The 17,994-nt window shown below is 40.8% G+C and overlaps 1 protein-coding gene across 1 annotated transcript in view; it reads right to left on the reverse strand.

Annotated features, from left to right (window-relative positions):
* Positions 1-17,994, reverse strand: part of si:dkey-22o22.2 (neural-cadherin) — a 246,362-nt gene that overhangs the window by 79,912 nt on the left and 148,456 nt on the right. The window contains exons 10-12 of the mRNA XM_043688104.1: positions 17,824-17,994; positions 16,664-16,836; positions 13,661-13,828 (exon numbers count right to left, since the gene is read on the reverse strand). Coding sequence (XP_043544039.1) covers positions 13,661-13,828; positions 16,664-16,836; positions 17,824-17,994 — 512 coding nt within the window. The remainder of the gene's footprint in view (positions 1-13,660; positions 13,829-16,663; positions 16,837-17,823) is intronic.

Below are 17,994 nucleotides of genomic sequence, written 5' to 3' on the forward strand. Positions count from 1 at the left end.
TTCCAAGTCAGAATAATGAGTGGCTTGCAGGGAACTTGTAGGTAGTGATGTTCCAATGTATTTGCTGTTGTTCTGGATAGTCGACATTGTGCGTTTGGACAATGTTGTCAAAAATGGCATCATGAGTTGTTGCCATGTATTATCTACATGGTATATGGGGGAGAGTGTTCAATGGTGCATGGGATGCGATCAAGCAGGTTGCTTTGTCCCAGATAGTGTCAAGGTTCTTGAATGTTGTTGGAGCTGCACTCATGCAGGCAAGTGGAGACTATTCCATCACACTCCTGACTTGTGCCTACAGGATGATGGACAAACCTTGATGAGTTAGGAGATGAGTTACTTACAGTAGAATTCCCAGTATCTGACATGTAACCACAGTATTTAAAATGGCGAGGAGGAGAAAGTGAGGTCTGCAGATGCTGGAGATCAGAGATGGAAATGTGTTGCTGGAAAAGCGCAGCAGGTCAGGCAGCATCTAGGGAACAGGAGAATCGACATTTCGGGCATTAGCCCTTCTTCAGGAAATTTAAAATGGCTAGTCCAGTTAGGGTTTTAGTCAATTGTCATGAAAAGAGTGTTGGTTGGGAAGATTCAGTGATGGTAATGCTGTCAATGAGAGATGGTTAGATTGGAGGTAGTCATTGCTTGAATGTTACTTGCTACCAATTAACCCAAGCCTGGATGTTGTTTTGTTCTTGCTGCCAATATTCCTTCTAATTTTTTGGGGTGTGGACCTCCAAGATCCATGCCTGTCATCGACCTCTGAATCCAGAAGTCAGTGTGTCCGCAATTGGTGTGCATGGAATCTTGGAGGGGCAGTAATGTCACGCAGCTTAGAGGGAACGTTGCCTGCTGCATGAGAGCATATTAACTGAAGAGTTTTAAATACTACTGAACATTATGCAATCATCAGAAAACATGCTTATTTCCCGACCAGATATTAAAGGGAAGGTCCTTCTTGAAGCAGCTAAAGATGGTTGGGCCTAGAACCCTCTGTGGCAATACACTGGGGCTGAGATTATTGACCCTCAAAAAGCACAATAATCTTCTTGCAATTTACAGTAGCACCTCGATTATCCAAATGAGACGGGCAGGGTGTATTCTGTTCAGTTAACTGGAAACAAGTGGTAATTAATGAGTGCTGGTTATCTGAATATTTCTTGGTTATCCGGCAATGCATGCCATAGTGTCATTTAATCGAAAACTGATCTATTGTAAACTGATCTATTATCCAAACGAGATGGGCAGGGAATATTCAGTTCAGTTAACTGGAAACAAGCGGTAATTTGAGTGCTGGTTATCGAACATTTCTTGGTTATCAGGCAATGCACGCTTTTGGGAGTTTCACACTGAACTTTGACCTTTAATAAGCTGTGAATGCCGTTTAACTGATAACTGAATGCTGAGTTGCCTACGGGACCTTGAGATTTTGTTTGGATAATCCAAAATTCAGATAATCGATTAGATTCAACAGAAATTAGATTAGATTAGATTAGATTCCCTACAGTGTGGAAACAGGCCCTTCGGCCCAACAAGTCCACACCGACCCGCCGAAGTGTAACCCACCCAGACCCATTCTCCTACAATTACCCCTTCACCTAACACTACGGGCAATTTAGTGTGGCCAATTCACCTGACCTGCACATTTTTGGATTGTGGGAGGAAACCGGAGCACCCGGAGGAAACCCACGCAGACACAGGGAGAATGTGCAAACTCCACACAGAGAGTCGCCTGAGGCGGGAATTGAACCCAGGTCTCTGGCGCTGCGAGGCAGCAGTGCTAACCACTGTGCCACCATGCCGCCCACAAATGATGTTTGGATAATCGAGGTTCTACTGTAGATGTTTTATATATTTTTTAAAAATTAGGCTCACAGCCCTTTGATAACATCCATGGACGCAGCTGAGACTTTTTAAATTATGTTCACAGTAAAAAATTACAATCATTGCAGTACATAAAAAATATGGAAAGGCTATCAGCATATTAACAACTAGAGTCTAATTTTGCCTGAAGTTAATAAATAATCTCTCAAGCTGTTCATTGTTTCCTCATGTTCCCTCACTTTTGGGAGTTTCACACTGCACTTTGACCTTTACATATGCCATGAATGATTCATTTATAATGCTATCTAATTAGATTCATGAAGAACCCTAAGTACCTCATTAGTTTTAACAAGGAATATTTTGGATGTTTAGAAACTAATTTCTATGCAGATTGATGAGCTTGTGCTCCAATCACATAATTAGTAGATCATTAATACAATACATAATTGTAATTTTAAAATTGAGTTCATATCACTATTTAGTGAAATACACTTCTTACAGGTGAATCCTCCAGGGGTGTAATTATGAAAAGAAATAGCTTTATACCTTCCAAATTCTTGCAAAGTATTTCAACATCTGATTGCCTGCAAATAGTGAGCAGGAAGTGGAGGACATTGTTGCCACTACACTATTCAAATATGCAGATGTTTAATGCTTCAGTGTTCTGTGCCTCAGAAAAGAAATCTCCAAATCCTCTTAAATTACACATAAGACTTTTGCAGTCCAAATATACTGGAATATTAGAGTCATATAGAGTCATACAGTCATACTGCATGGAAACAGACCCTTTGATCCAAACAGTCCATGCCAACTATAATCCCAAACTAAACTAGTCGCAACTTCTTGTGTTTGGTCCCATTTCCCTCCAAACCCTCCTTATTCAGATATTTGTCTTTTAAATGTTGTAACCACTCTCTGTGTAAAAATGTAGCCCCTTTTTAAATATTTCTCTTCTCAAACCCTATGCTCTAGATATTTTTTAAATCTTTCCATTTCACCTTAAACATTCATTTTTGGAAAAGGACTTATCTGCCCTAACCATGCCTATCATGATTTTTAAAATTCCTATAACGTCACCCTTCAGCTTCCGGTGCTCCAGAGAAAAAAGCCCCAACCTATTCAGCCTCTCCCTATAACTCAAACTCACCAGTCCCAGCAACATCCTTGTAAATCTTTTCTACACCCTCTCAAGTTTAAAAGCATCCTTCCTATAGAAGGGTGACCAGAATTATATGCAGTAATTCAAAAGGGGCCTCACCAATGTCCTGTATAGCCGCAATATGATGTCCCAACTCCTATACTAATGAATACAAACATGCCAAACACCACCTTCACCACCCTGTCTACCTGCGATTCCACTTTCAAGGAACTATGCAAGTGCACCCCGAGGTCTCTTTGTTTAGCAATATTCTCCAGGGCCCTACCATTAACTATATGAGCCCTACCATGTTTGTCTTACCAAAATGCAACACCTCATATTTATCTAAGTTAAAATTTGATCTGCACTCCTTGGCACATTTGCCCATTTGATCAAGGTACCATTGTACTCTAAGATAATCTTCTTCACTGTCCAGACTCCAACCTGAATGTGTGCAGATCTGATGAAGAGTTAAACATTAACTCTTTCTCTCTTCACAAATGCTGCCATGACTGCTACACTTCTCCAGAATTTCCTGTGTACATTTCAAATAATAAGCAGGCTGGCCTATTCTTTCTCTAGAAGAGAAAGTCATAGTACTGGCAGAGAACCATTGGAGTTGTCCCATTGATCAAGGTAAGCTTAGATGTCAGCCCTAGGGTGGCAGTAGTCCAAGGGCACATAGTTCTTCCTGCAAATAAAATGCAGGGGTTAGATCTCAGAAGCAGGAGAATTTTCTGGGGATATAATGGGCTTTGGTTTTGAAGACTGCAGAATTCAAGGAAGAATGTTGAAGGGGCTGAGGTTCACACCATGGTTACCATCTTCCATTAATCCCATCTTGTGTTTTTTAAGGAAGCAGGTTTTTCTAAACATACATCAAATTAAGATGATACTCTTCATTTTATCATTAGCTTCTCCTGCAGGTGAAACATTGGCAGCTGCACCCACTCATGCCAAGGGGACAATTAACTCCTAAGGAGGAAGATGAAGCCTCAAAGTAGGCAGAACCACATCATCATGCAACACTTAGTACCAGCACAGACTCACACATTTCGGTGGGCATATATGAGCCGGCTAAAGGAGATCCACACACTGGGGCGAGCACATGACATTCACGAGACCAGCTATCAGAGACTGAATAAGCAAAGGTGCCAGGTGGTCAGAGCAGTGCTGGAGCTGACCGAGGTGCTGAATCCAAGTCTGACGCTGAACCAACAGAGTCGTCAGTTAGGCGGTGTATGATGGATGAAATGTGTAAGGTACACAAAAATATGGTAGTCGTTCCACATTGACATGGGCAATTGATGAGTCTGTCTAGGTCATGAATGTGATCACCTGCTCTTCAGAATATATGATGTCCTCCATTGACAGACTGGTGACTGTCATGGAGGATCAAAACCAGCAGTTTACTGACAGGATGGTGGGTATACACTTTCATTTGCATTGCCATTGCCATGTTATTCACTTATCACACAGGTGAAACATTGGCAGCTGCAACCACTTGTGCCAAGGGGGCAATCAACTCCGAAGGAGGAAGGTGAAGCCTCAAAGAAGACAGCACCACATCCTCAAGCATCACTTGGTACCAGCACAGACTTCAGAAGGTATATATGAATCAGCCACACACTGACGCAAGAACATCATCAGCTCTCGTGCTCAAAGCTAAGGCAAGAGGGGATGAAGTGCCAGGAGTCTCAGCCAAGTCTGGTTCCTGTCTAAAAAGCAGGAAAACCAACTGGACCTCAATATGCCCTCAACATCTGGGGACACCTCTCAGAGTTTTTCTGATAGTAGGCAGCTTCTTCACCATCCCACTGCCTTTTGCATTAATGTCACAGAGTGTCACAGCACCACCACCTGCAAGTTCCCAGCCAAACCATTCAACATCCTGACTCAGAAATATATCACTGTTCCTTTACTGTCACTTAGTCAAAATTGTGGAATTCTCTCTGTAATGACATTGTGGGTCAATGTATAACACATGAACTGCAGTGTTCCAAGAAGGTAGCTCACCACCAACCTCTCAAAGGAAACTATGGTAGAAATAAATAATGGCCCAGCCAGTGATACCCACATCCATGCGTACATTTAAAAAGTGAGATTCTTGCTGCCACCATATCAGGGTTCCCTGAGCCTTAGACAACCAGACAGCCAGAAGACAGCTGACAAAGTCATTCCAGGCAAAGCAGCATGTAGATCAGCAGCCTATCTCTGGGGAAGTGGGAGAATATTGTTCTGTAATATCTGTTAATAAAACAGCACATTAGTTACATACAGACTCACAAAGGTAATTGGTCACGATTGGGAGTCTTGAAAACTGTTGATTTAATTTATTATTGCATAACTGTTCTTTTTGCTTGATGTTCTGGCAACATTAGTGTTTCATTTTTGTGTCCAGATGGCTTTGATTTAGATTGAATGCATGTTGTGAAGGAAGTTTGGATTCAGTGGTCCCTCTGATCAGCCTCATTTAGTACCTTGGCTTTGGCACATGCACAGGCAGCCTTGTTGTTAATGTGTAGGAGATATAAGGAAAAGGATCTTATAGCTGAACAGTTGACACAAAGCTAGTGGAATCTTCATAGTGTTAGAGAATCTCTCATCTTATCGTTATCAAAAGCCTCCTGCCTTCCACTTTGTGCAGCTAGATAGCACGGCTCTCCCTCATCATCAGACTCATCCTGAGATGACGTGGCTTTTGCCATCAGATCCTCCTGTTCCAGGGCTTCCCTTCTTTGGAGAATCAGGTTGTCCAAGGCATGGCAGTCTATGACCACGAGTGAGATTCTCGTAAAACTGCAAAGATCCAAACATCTCAAACATGAGAGAAAGTAGGATAATGGCCATACTTCCACCAGGACCATCATTCAGCAGACCATTGTTATACTCAACATATGTTCGAGATGTTTGGATCTTTGCAGTTCTGTGCATGAATTTCTCTCTGGGGTCATTAACCATTTGTTGAGAAGGTACCCTTTGTCATTCAGATGCCAGCACCCTAACGGCTCCAGGCCACTGAACATCTCTGCCAAGTGGGAGTGCTCAAGTATGTATGCCTCAAGACTGCTCCCTGGATACGTCTGGATTGTCCATTACCTATGGTCATACAGAACCTCCACATTGATGGATTTCTGAACAATAAAAGATCCTGGCTATCCAGATGGAGTTTACATTGTCCCGTCTGTGCAATCCATAACCTCCTGCATATTTGGAAAACCAGCCATGGCAAAAAAAAGCCTCTGGCCCTTCCTGCTTCACTTGGATTGTTACTGGTGATGGAGATATACTCCATCAATGTGCAGGTTCTGTGTGAACATAGGTAATGGACAATTCAGATGTATCCATGGACATGGCTGAAAATAGCATCTGTAATGGGCTGCCAGCTGTGGGCTCAGTGGTTAGCATTGCTACCTCACAGCAACAGGAACCCTGGTTCCATTCCAGCCTTGGGCAACTGTCTGTGTGGAGTTTGCACATTCTCCCTGTGTCTGTGTAGGTTTCCTCTGGGTGCTCCAGTTTCCTCCCACAGTCCCTAGACGTGAAGGCTAGGTAAACTGACCACATTAAATTGCCCATTGAGCATGTTAGGTGGACTAGCAATCAGAAATGCAGGGTTACAGGGATAGGGTAGGCCATGGGTCTGGGTGGGATGCTCTTCAGAGAGTCAGTGTGGACTCGATGGGCCGAATGGCCTGCTTCCACACTGTAAAGATTCTATAGTTCAAATTGAAATGAGGAAGAATTTCTTCAGCCAGAGGGTGGTGAACCTGTGGAATTCATTGCTGCAAAAGGCTGTAAAGGCCAAGTCATTGGCTGTATTTAAGACAATGATAGATAGATTCTTAAGGGGATTAAAGGTTGCAGACAAAAGACAAGAGAATGGCATTGAGAAACATACCAGCCACAAATGATGAAGCAGACACAACAAGCCAAATGGTCTAATTCTGCTCCTATATTTTATGCTCTTATGATTTTACGACATCTAGAATGATACAGAGGTGAAATCATCCAAGGCCAGAGATACAATAAAGGACACAGTTAGTGGGTGGCCCTCGCACAACTGAAGGCAATCCTCCTCAGATGGCATGTAACACAAAGATGTGAATATCTTCCTTGAGAGAAGCAATCTTCTGAGGCAATGCTGATCAGACATCTGGATGCATGTCATTCTCCCCCTGTGGACACAGCTGGCAAGATGCCTTTGCCTTGCTATGCCAGCCTGATGTTGCTGTCTATTTTGCTCAGCCCCTTGTTCAGCAGTAGGTTATTCAATTTTCTGAACCATAGGGTATACCTGTCCCTAGCCAGCGACCTTCCTTTTTCTCCTTCACTTAATCACTGGAGAAGGAAGCTCTCACAGAATGAACAAGTTTCACAGGGACTGCAATCTAAGAGTCAAACTTGATCAAAGCAATTTTTCTATGCCCCATTCCCTGAGCAAATGTACTGCTGGAGATTGGAAACTATGAAAAATCAAAGTTAAAATACCATGAAACTCTCCCAGCTTCAGATCAACACAGCCACAGTCCCACTTTGAACTTTACATCTATTTTGTATCAGATATTGATACTGGTGTCACTCCTTCCAAAAAATGCGTGGGCAACATAAAATTTATGTCTATCGCCTTGGTAACAATTAATAGCGTGTTAATTACGTTTTTTTTTAAATGGTAGGCTGCTGATCTTGGTCTATTATTTGAGGCTGGTTAACAATCCAATATCATTGTGTTGGATTGTACACATACAGGTGGGATACTGTGGCAGCGATGTGTGTGGCAAGGGAGCGGTGGTCAGGATTTTCTACATGTAATGTTCACCTCTGGAAGTCACATTTGTAACTGGAACATTTGAATCGAAGTAACTTAAAAATGACTGGATTATCTGCTTCTGTGGGTAAGTGTGGAAATTTGATGATGTTATCCACATTGCTGTGCCCCACAAGATATTTCATTGTGTCAGTACTTCCTCCAGAAGCTTTCCACTAACACTAATGCTAACACGGAGCTTGATTTTCAACTGCACACAGCAGTGTGGACAGGAGTGGGCTTGCATTGCAAATTGAGCACCCGGATGTTGGGCCAGTCTTTCAATACCTCTGGATCTTACTGGAATGTTTCAAAGAATAGTTGGGTGGAGAATGGGAGGGGGGGGGGGGGTTAGTGAGGGGGAGGAGTTGGAGATGGAGAGAATTGTGTGGAGCCAACAATTCATAAACTTCCAATGAACATACTGGAAAGAAACAGATCAAACTTTCAATGTTAATAATGGGAAGAGCAAACAGTGAGGGACATATTATTGCACAGCTGTTAGGAACACATAAGGATCCATTATTCAACATGTTTGCCCATCTTAAGTCATAGAGTGTTATATTAGAAAGGATGTGCTGGTTTTGATGTCAATGTTATGATCATAGAATCCCTACAGTATGGAATCAGGCAATTCGGCCTATTGAGACCACACTGACCTTACGATGAGGGTAACCCTGCATATCCCATGTCTAATCCACCTAACTGATACACTATGCATGACACTATAGGCGATGTAGGAAGGCAAATCCACTTAATCTGCACATCTTTGGACTGTGGGAGGAAACAGGAGCAATCAAATGAAACCCACACAGGGAGTTGCCCATGGCTGGAATCAAACTCCTTTGATTAAAAAAAGTCAAACTGAGGTGTACATGGAGTGGCCCAAAGTTGATATTTCTGTTTATTAAGTGCTGTTTATGAAGAATTATTTGATCCAAAGACATATGGTGCTTACCCTGTTGACACAAGCCTTAGATCACCTTTGTAGAAATAGGTTTCTAATTACCACAAGACTAGCCCAAAGGTCCACTGACCGTCTGTAAGCAAGTGTAAGTATTAGGATTAGCTGGCATCATTCTTTTACCACTGACTGGAAAATCAATGCCAATATTTATATGAGGCATGATTTCAAAGCTATTTTAAAGTTTGAAAGTACACAGAATGTCAATAGCCCTTGATGTAAAACAAAATAGTGTAAATGTTGGAAATCTGATAAAAAATAGAAAGCGCAGGAAAGACTCAGCAGCATTTTTGTGAAAAGAAACAGCATTAGTTTTTCAAATGTTAACTCTGCTTTTCTCACCATATAGAGCTGCCAGTCCCTCTGAATATTTCAGCTTTTTTCTGTTTTTATTTCAGAAATACGATTTGTATAAGGTGAATTCTAAAAGCACATTCTTCAAAACTAAACAAAATATTTCAAATCAATGACAGAAATTCACATCTTTTGATGTTGTTAATCATATTTAAATGTATGGGGAATAAATGAGAATAATCTTGCACCTATGAATAGGAAGGGAGTGAAATTATGGTCTTTGTGTCAGAAAGTGTATGTTTATAACATCTACCTTTTGTAATTAAATGCTTATAAAAGTTTCTAAGATTAACTCCAGTTCTAGCCTCAATTACCCAGCTTTGTGAATTTTAGCCAAAGTAAATACCTAGAATCTCAGCAGTTCACATTAATATAAACAACTAAATTTCACAATAATATTTGGGCAAACAGCTGTTAACGTTGGAACAGTCTTAAAGGGTTAATTTGATTTTCTGTGATTGTGTAAAATGGTAATAAGTTTCTTTCAATGCTAAAATCAGGATGTAAGATAGTCCTTCAGTTCAATTACAAATATTTCACACCATTACACAATGAAAAATTAGCTCCAGTGAAAAGTAGAAATGAAAAAAATGGAAAATACATTAATGTAAATGATGTTTCAATTAAAATTCTCACTTGGTCATGTTCTAGCACATAGGTCCAGCATAAACCTGCAGATATTTTTCATTCTTCTATTCCTGTTGTCTTTCTTCAGGGATCTGATAACTTTTATGCTCAAGCAGTTTGATGATTGAAATACTCATCTGCTTTTTATAGCTGCAGGGTGCTGTTAGATTTTGTATGCTAAAATTTTTTATTGTCTTATTTCCCTACTGTGTTGCATTATCTGACTTCATGAAATTACTATTCTTCAGATATTTCATTTCAAAACTCAATAAAATGTTCATTGTATTATTTAAATAGCTCTGTTTGAGCACTATTCACATAAGATCTCCACTCCTGATTGTTATCAAGAACCTCCTACTGGAAAGTTAACTTACACAAAGCTCGTTGAGGTGCTTTGTATATGGACAACAGGCCATGGAAAGACAGGAGGGAATTACTTGTCGCAGAACTCGTAGCTTTTGACCTGCTCTTGTAGACAAAGTATGTATGTGACTAGTCCAGTTCAGTTTCTAGTAGCCCCCAGGATGTTGATAGTGGCCAGTTCAATGACAGTAATGCTACTGAACTTCAAGTGGAGATGGTTACATTCTCTCTTATATATGGTCATTGCCTGGCCCTTTTGTGACATGAATGTTACACATCACTTATCAGTCCACATCTGAATGTTGTCCAGCTTTTAATGCATACGGATACAGACTATTTCAGTTTCTGGGGAGTTGCAAATGGTAGTGAATATTGTGCAATCATCAGTAAACATCCCCAATGCATTGATAAAGACCCTGGGTGAGCCTAGGACACTATCCTGAGAACTTCTGCAGTTAAGTTCATTTACTTAGATGACTTAATTTCCAAAAACCATAACCATCTTCCTTTGTACCAGGCATGACTCCAAACAGCAGATAGCTTTCCCTCTGATTGCCCTTGGCTGCTGTTTTATTAGACCTCTTTAATGATTTACTCAGTGAAAAGCTATCATGATGTCAAGGACAGTCACTCTCAGTTCACCCCAGGCTGAAAATGGAAAATTCTTCCAGCTCTACACATCTGATGCAGGAATGGAAATCCAAAGATGCCTCTACAATTTGTATTACTTTATCTTCCTCATTCCATGCCATTGAGATTGAGGCACCATGTCTGCTGAAACCATCAAGGACAATGGACAGGGAAATATGAGTGAACTACATATCTTGTCCCCAAAGTTTGTGAGAAGATTTGTAGCTCGGGTGCTCGTTGTTGTGGTTCTGTTCGCTGAGCTGAGAATTTGTGTTGTAGACGTTTCATCCCCTGTCTAGGTGACATCCTCAGTGCTTGGGAGCCTCCTGTGAAGCGCTTCTGTGATCTTTCCTCTGGCATTTGTAGTGGTTTGAATCTGCCGCTTCCGGTTGTCAGTTCCAGCTGTCCGTTGCAGTGGTCAGTATATTGAGTCCAGGTCGATGTGCTTATTGATTGAATCTGTGGATGAGTGCTATGCCTCTAGGAATTCCCTGGCTGTTCTCTGTTTGGCTTGTCCTATAATAGTAGTGTTGTCCCACTCCCACAACAATATCTTGTCCCCATTAGTAGGGCATCAAGGCAATCACCTGAGGTATTTAACTGGTGGCAAATCCAATCATTTGGATTAAGTGATCCTTACCATGGGAAAGGTGTTCCAAGACATCAAGTCATCGAGTGACAATGGGACTATCTTAAACCTAATCAGTTGAACAATGAAATCCGAGCTGAGAGTAGACAAGAGCCGATTGTGAATGCTGATATTTGAATTACTGGTCGTGCATCAAGCCAATCCTCTGTGACTGTGAACTTCTGATTTCTCTGCAATATGAGGTCAATCAGCTGAGATGGTGGTGAGAGAAGACTCAATTTGAGTCCCCCTCTCTTCCTCTAATCCACCTTGCAAGTTTCAGGCCTTATTTGCTGATCATGTGACCTAGTCATGCCTCTGTGGCAGTAGAGATGTCTTGAAGGAAAGTAACCAGACACTACTCTCTTCAGAAGAATAGTCAAAATCAGCTTTTTATCTTTAAATTGGAAGTATCAGGACCACAGAGAGAAAGTTGCAAGACCACTGGATCCAGCATGATGCCAACTGAGACATGAACCTCCACAGACTGGATACCCCTCGTATTTCTCAGGACTTTAATCCAATTCATCTAACATTCTCCACTCTGTGATCTATTTTTACATGTGGACAAACTCCAGGTGTGTGCATGTGTGTGGGCACATGCGTGAGTAGATAGGCAGGAAAATCAGTGTATTTTGTTACCTTTTCCTTGAACCAAGTTAAATATAGTAAACAAAAATAGAAATTGCTGGAAAAACTCAGCAGGTCTGGCAGCACCTGTGGATTCTGTTTCTGAACTGGACTCAAAATATTAACTTTGTTTTCTCTTCTCAGATGTTTTGTTTTTGGTTTCCAGCATCCGCAGTTTTTTGGGGGTCTTTTTGTTTGTTAAGTATGGTAAAGCTATCCTGTGTCTCCGGTAAAACTCAAGAAAATCTATCTGATTAGCTTTTAATTACAGTGAGGGAACAGTTAAACACTCAGTGAATTGGCAAGTCTGTTGTTCTCACAAAAATCCTGTAAACAATCAAAAAATGAGTGGGATAAGAGGAAATTCATTTGACCCATTCTCACCCGATTCCAAAGTCCATAGAGCCTGCTTCTGTGCTATAACAATTCTCTGATTCTTTTAATAAGACAGAATAATTTCCTACTCGCAATGTCCCAAATCAGATACTCTCGTAACTGTTTGCTTAGTTATTCTTACATTCTCTGTTCCTAGATTCTCCAACTGAGTGGAATGTTATTCCTCTTGATGTTATTTTTCAGCTCACCATTACAGGATGTGTTAATGCAATCTAGCATGAGTTTGATATGTCTTTTGAAAAGGCTGTCATTGCATGTCAACCTTTCATAACACAGATTGATCAAAGACAAAATAGTATTAGCAGAGGAAGGAAAATCAGGTCTGGGAGGGTGTTTTATTTATGGCCTGGGAAGTCTTGGGAGAGGAGGAGGGAAAGACAAGTATCAACATGAGCAATCTGCAGGACGGAGAGATTATCCATGATGTTGAAAATGGAATGGCTGGTACTCTTTTGACAAGACAACTGAGATCCCGTAGCAAATAGAAGGATGAAGAAAATCATGGATGTGCAAAAAGACACAATTGAAGGAATGCGGTGAGCTTACAGCAAATTGTATACATGGAATTCTATGCAAACAACAATAATTTGCATTTATATAGCACTTCTAATATAGTAAACCAATCCTAGGTGCTTGGATAGGTAGCAGAAGGTAGGGAAGGAGTGAAGAAAATCAAGCCAGCTCAAAACGCTTGAACTGAATCTTATATGGTAGTAGAGCTGTGGTAGATTACAGAGTTACACGGAGCTACTTGGTAATGGAGAGGATATGGGGTAAAAAGCTGAACTCAGAGTTAAATTGGATGCCAAGGCTGCATATAGTCTGGTTCTAGTCTCAAGAATTTGCTTAGGAAAGTATCAAAATGGACTTTGTGGGGATTAACAAGAACACTTTCGGTCAATCCAATATTTAACAGAAGAATTTTTTCTGATCATCCAACTAAAGATATTTGCTAAACTTTCCTGTGTTATTTAATGTTGATGATTTAGCTCGGACTAGACAAAAATTGTATTGATAATTTTATTTCCACATCACAAAAATCAATAGCTGAGTGAGACATACATGGCAACAGGGGATTGGAGATGGTTTGGATTAGATTCCAAGTCTGTATTGATCTCATGCAGGGCAGAAGTCGAGGACTTGGTGAACATGATTGCACTTGAATGTAACTTGCATTTAACATTTAAAATGTATTGCATTTCAACACTGAGTCTTCTTTACTAAACATTTTGCTTGGAACCTCATAAACCAATCATTGTAAATTTCACCAAGTCATATCATTTAACATGCATTACATACCACAATCCTCAAGTCACGAGTAGTGTTCTCAGGGATAGTTACTTGATATTCTTCCTGCTCCCACTGGGGTGGCTGATTATGTATATTAGTGATAGTAACAGTTAGTTCTACGCTGCTACTTCGATTGCCTCCGTCAGTTGCTATTATTTGACGACTGATATGAGCAATCTAGAACACAAAGATACGTCAAGAACTGATAATGATTTGATCAAATCGGAGATTTCTGTTTTACATTTAGCATGGGAAATATAATCAGGTCCTCAAACATGCCAATAAATGCTAGCTATTATGGGTAGGCCTGAGGCATCTTCTGACTGACAGGGTTGCTGTAAAATCCTTGGCAGAGACACAATTCCATTAAATTTACATTTTATTTCGCTATTGCTGTGTAATCAATGGGAACAACATTAGCAACAAAAACTCAAAATGCAAAATATAAAATGAAGTACCAAAGCCCTGTAAATTGAAAACACAATAAAAATAAATTGAATAACATATGAAATAAGTTTGTTCTGAAAGCAGTCTATTTTATTCATCATTGTGAAAACATTGCACTTGACAATAAAAATTGCATTAATCAATTAAAATGGAAGTCCAAGCCTAAGCATGGACTACGCACACTGTAGTATATTGCAGATATACAGCTTGTACAGAAGGCTGAGGCATTACTCAGGTTGTGGGGGTTCCCATGGTCAGGGGAACCTTCTTAGCATTGATCAGGCAGGAGCATATGTCTTTTTGGCTACATCTTTGGTATCCATCTCACAGAGTAGCCAAAACCTCTGACATGGTTCCATTTGGGAAATGGGAATTGGGCCAGCAGAAGCTTTTGCTTAAATCTTTGCCCCATCACCATCTTTAACAATTGTCCTACTAGTTCTCTGAGGTCAGAGGTCAATCAGGGTTCATTTTTTTTAAAAATTGATATTTCTGCTACCTAGATATGATTCCATCTGTGGAGCACACATGTATCCTTGTGGAGGTCAGGCTGTTTCAGCAGCTGCTCATAACCACCATGAGTGCTCTGATGGATCCTGGCGATTTTTATTCATATACTGTGACCTGGATATTCCAAGAAGTGGCAATCACAGTCAGATTGCCATCTCTATCCTAAGTTTTCTGTTCGTACTGAGCTCCGAATTCCAGCTGGAAATTCCGATCCTGGTTCCTTCAGAAATATGGAGCGTATGTGAAAGCAATATAGTTCCCCTGTATGCAGGATTTTGGGGGAATCAAACCATGCCCCCTTCTGCAGCAGTGAGTGTGATGTGTTCTGAGATTGCAATGTTCAGTAACACAGCCAAACATTTTGACAGCTGCAGTGCAAGGAAATGAATACAGTAAGAGTGGGGTTAGGGTGGCATTTGGTTAAAGGGTTATGCTGCGTGGGTATGGTGCCAAGTAATTGGGATATCAGGTGATTAGAATATCTGGTAGGTGATGGAGTATTTAATGTGAGTGGGTGTGTAGGGGACAGTGGTGGGCTAGGGTATTTGGGGAATCAGAAGTCTCGGGCTGGGGTAGAGGGTTGGTGTGCAGAAGGTTGGGAGGGTGTAGTGGGGAGGGGAGGGGGGTGGTGGTGCTGTGAGTTGGAGGATAATCTTAATAGTTACCCCGGAATTAGACTAGGTTTTTCATCATCTAATTTTTCTTGGGCAGCTATTAACTAAACGGACGTGGAGTTTTCCACCTTTAATGGATTATGTCAGAGGGTTTAAGTCCTAGGGGAATTGGACTTTGGAATCTTCAATTTCCCACAGAATCTGCTGTGTGTGGGAATTTACATAGTCTAATGATGAACTGCACTGCTCTACTGACTATCTGGCCATCAAATTACCCAGGCAGGAACACTGCTGGCATGGGTCAACCCTGGACACCCTTGAGAAAAAATATTTTTCCAATCCACCTGTTCGGAGGTGTTACTACACACCTCTGGAGTAGGTCGGACTTGAACCTTGGCCTCCGGATCCAGGATTAGGGACACTGTGCCACTAGGAGGCCTTATCCTTGAGAATGCTGCAGAGTGCCACCTTGATTATAAACAGTTGATTTACTGAGCAATATCAAGTAACAACTTAGAGTCAACAAGACAATGGCCCTGAAACCAGTCAGTCAGATCAATTGAACATCACAGATTTCCCTCCCGAAAGGAGATTAATGAACCAGATGAGTTTTACAGCAGTTTTGCTGTGACTATTATTGATTTTTTAAATTCCACATTTAATTAAATTCTCCAGCTATAGTAAGATTTGTACTCATGTCTCTTAACCATTAAAGAAGTATCATAGGAATTTGGCTACTTCAGCCTCAGTTTTGTTCCTGTCCCAAACTATTTCTTCCATCCAAAAATTCCATCTTTTACAAGACACAGGAAATTTCAGGAATTATTGGGGCCCCCTTGATCCTTTCTAGGAGTGGGTTCAAAGTCTCCCATCTCAGTTTGGCAGAAACATCACTGTGCAAAACTAGTAGGCTCAGGTCAACCTAATATAGAGCCTCTGGAGAGAGTCCAGAAGGTGACGGGGTGATGGGAGGAATATATTGCTGATGGGGTTTCAGCAATCTTGGCAGTGTGGTACAACTGTTCCAGTTAACACTTCTAGTAGCTGCACGCAGCGTTCCCATTAATGACTGGTGCTTGAAGGATCTGACTGCATGGTGCATAATACAGCTGGGTGCTTTTAAAATTTGCAAGTGAACCACAGGTAGATATTAGGTCTTCTCATTTTAGATTCATTTCCATAGTATCTCAGAAAGAACTTTAAACATTATGAACCCCTAGTTTGCACATATAAAATGGTGTAGCACGGCCTGTGTTTGAGGACAAAATATTTAGAATTCATAGAATCCCTTCCAAGGAGCAAAAGCAAGGAGAAACCAAAATTATATGTTGTAAGGTTAGACTGAGGTCAGTGTTATACAGTTATGCATTTATGTTTGTTAGAACTGGCAGAACTTTGAAACTGCCCTGTCTGATTTCATGATAAACAATACCGGTCTGACCTGAGAAATGGGATGGTTGACATAAATCCATCCTGTGCTGGGACTGATCTGGAAGTACTCCGGCTGCTGCCTGGATATCGAGTAAGTGATGACTGCATTGATTCCATGGTCATCATCATGAGCTGCTGCACGCAGGAAACTAGTGCCAACTGGTGTGTCTTCACGCAAGTAGTCTGTATGCAGAAGAAAAATGACTTTATCTAACTTATTTGTTCACTGACCTTTAAAAATGTCATTTAAACTTGATCACTTCACCTCTTCTCACTTGGAATTATATCATTATGTTGCATTCATTTCATCACAGACTACTGGATTGCAATATTAAGAGCATATGTTTTTGCTTCACTGAGATACTTGACAGATTTCCAAAATATAGACTATTAGTAAGATTCCCTCATATGTAAATGCTGAATTTCTGCAATGGTGCTGTGGTACCAAGTGGAGGCAAGGTAATTCCAACATGAAACGTAGAAAAATTTGAGATAAAGGCCTCTGTCCTGTGTAATCAGAACAGAAGAGGATACAGCAAAGTCCTACAACAAGATACTAAACCAGAAGGAGAAAAGAAAATCCTGTATTCACTTGGTGCACTTTCCAGTATCAAAATACACTGACCAGGAAGGTTTCTCAATTTAATCCCAAACTGATCTCGACTGGAGCAGCAGTTCAGATGCAAAAATTTAGCTCAGTAACATTGACACAGAGAGGAAACTTTCACGATCTATAGGCACACAGGAAGCCTCTTGTTAGTTAGGGAAGATGCAGGAAGAGAAATACATGTTGACCCAAAGTCCAGCATGAGTCAGCATCTTCATGGAGGAGGGGAGGAAAAGAGCATCATCTATTAAGAAATGACAGCACATTTGGAAATTACATTCCTGTCTTCTGTTGTTTAAAATTATTGACTGCACTTAACTGTGTTGCCTAAATAGATAAGACAGGATGAAAAGGCAGTTCTATTGCAGATCCTGAATTATCTTTGCCAGTCTGAGTCACAGGAGAAAAGAATTAGAAGTTGTTCACTTGCCAGAAAAACATGGCCCAAGGTATTGTAGCATAACACTTAATGCACAGGAGTTCAAGATTACTCTAACATTGAAGAAATCAGAAACAAAGTGCAGTCATTTATTTGTGGGTAATTTCCTGTGTTTGATGCTTACATTGGTAACGACTGTTCTCAAATTTTGGGTCATTATCATTTTCATCAGCTATGAGTATGATCATCTGACAAATGCCGATCAGTGGCTCCTCAGCCTGGTCCGTCGCTGTTACTGACACAGTATATTCTCGCTGATTCTCTCTATCAAAACTCTGCGTTGTGGTAATAGATC

This window comes from Chiloscyllium plagiosum, chromosome 4, assembly GCF_004010195.1.
Source record: "Chiloscyllium plagiosum isolate BGI_BamShark_2017 chromosome 4, ASM401019v2, whole genome shotgun sequence".
Taxonomy (NCBI): Eukaryota; Metazoa; Chordata; class Chondrichthyes; order Orectolobiformes; family Hemiscylliidae; genus Chiloscyllium; species Chiloscyllium plagiosum.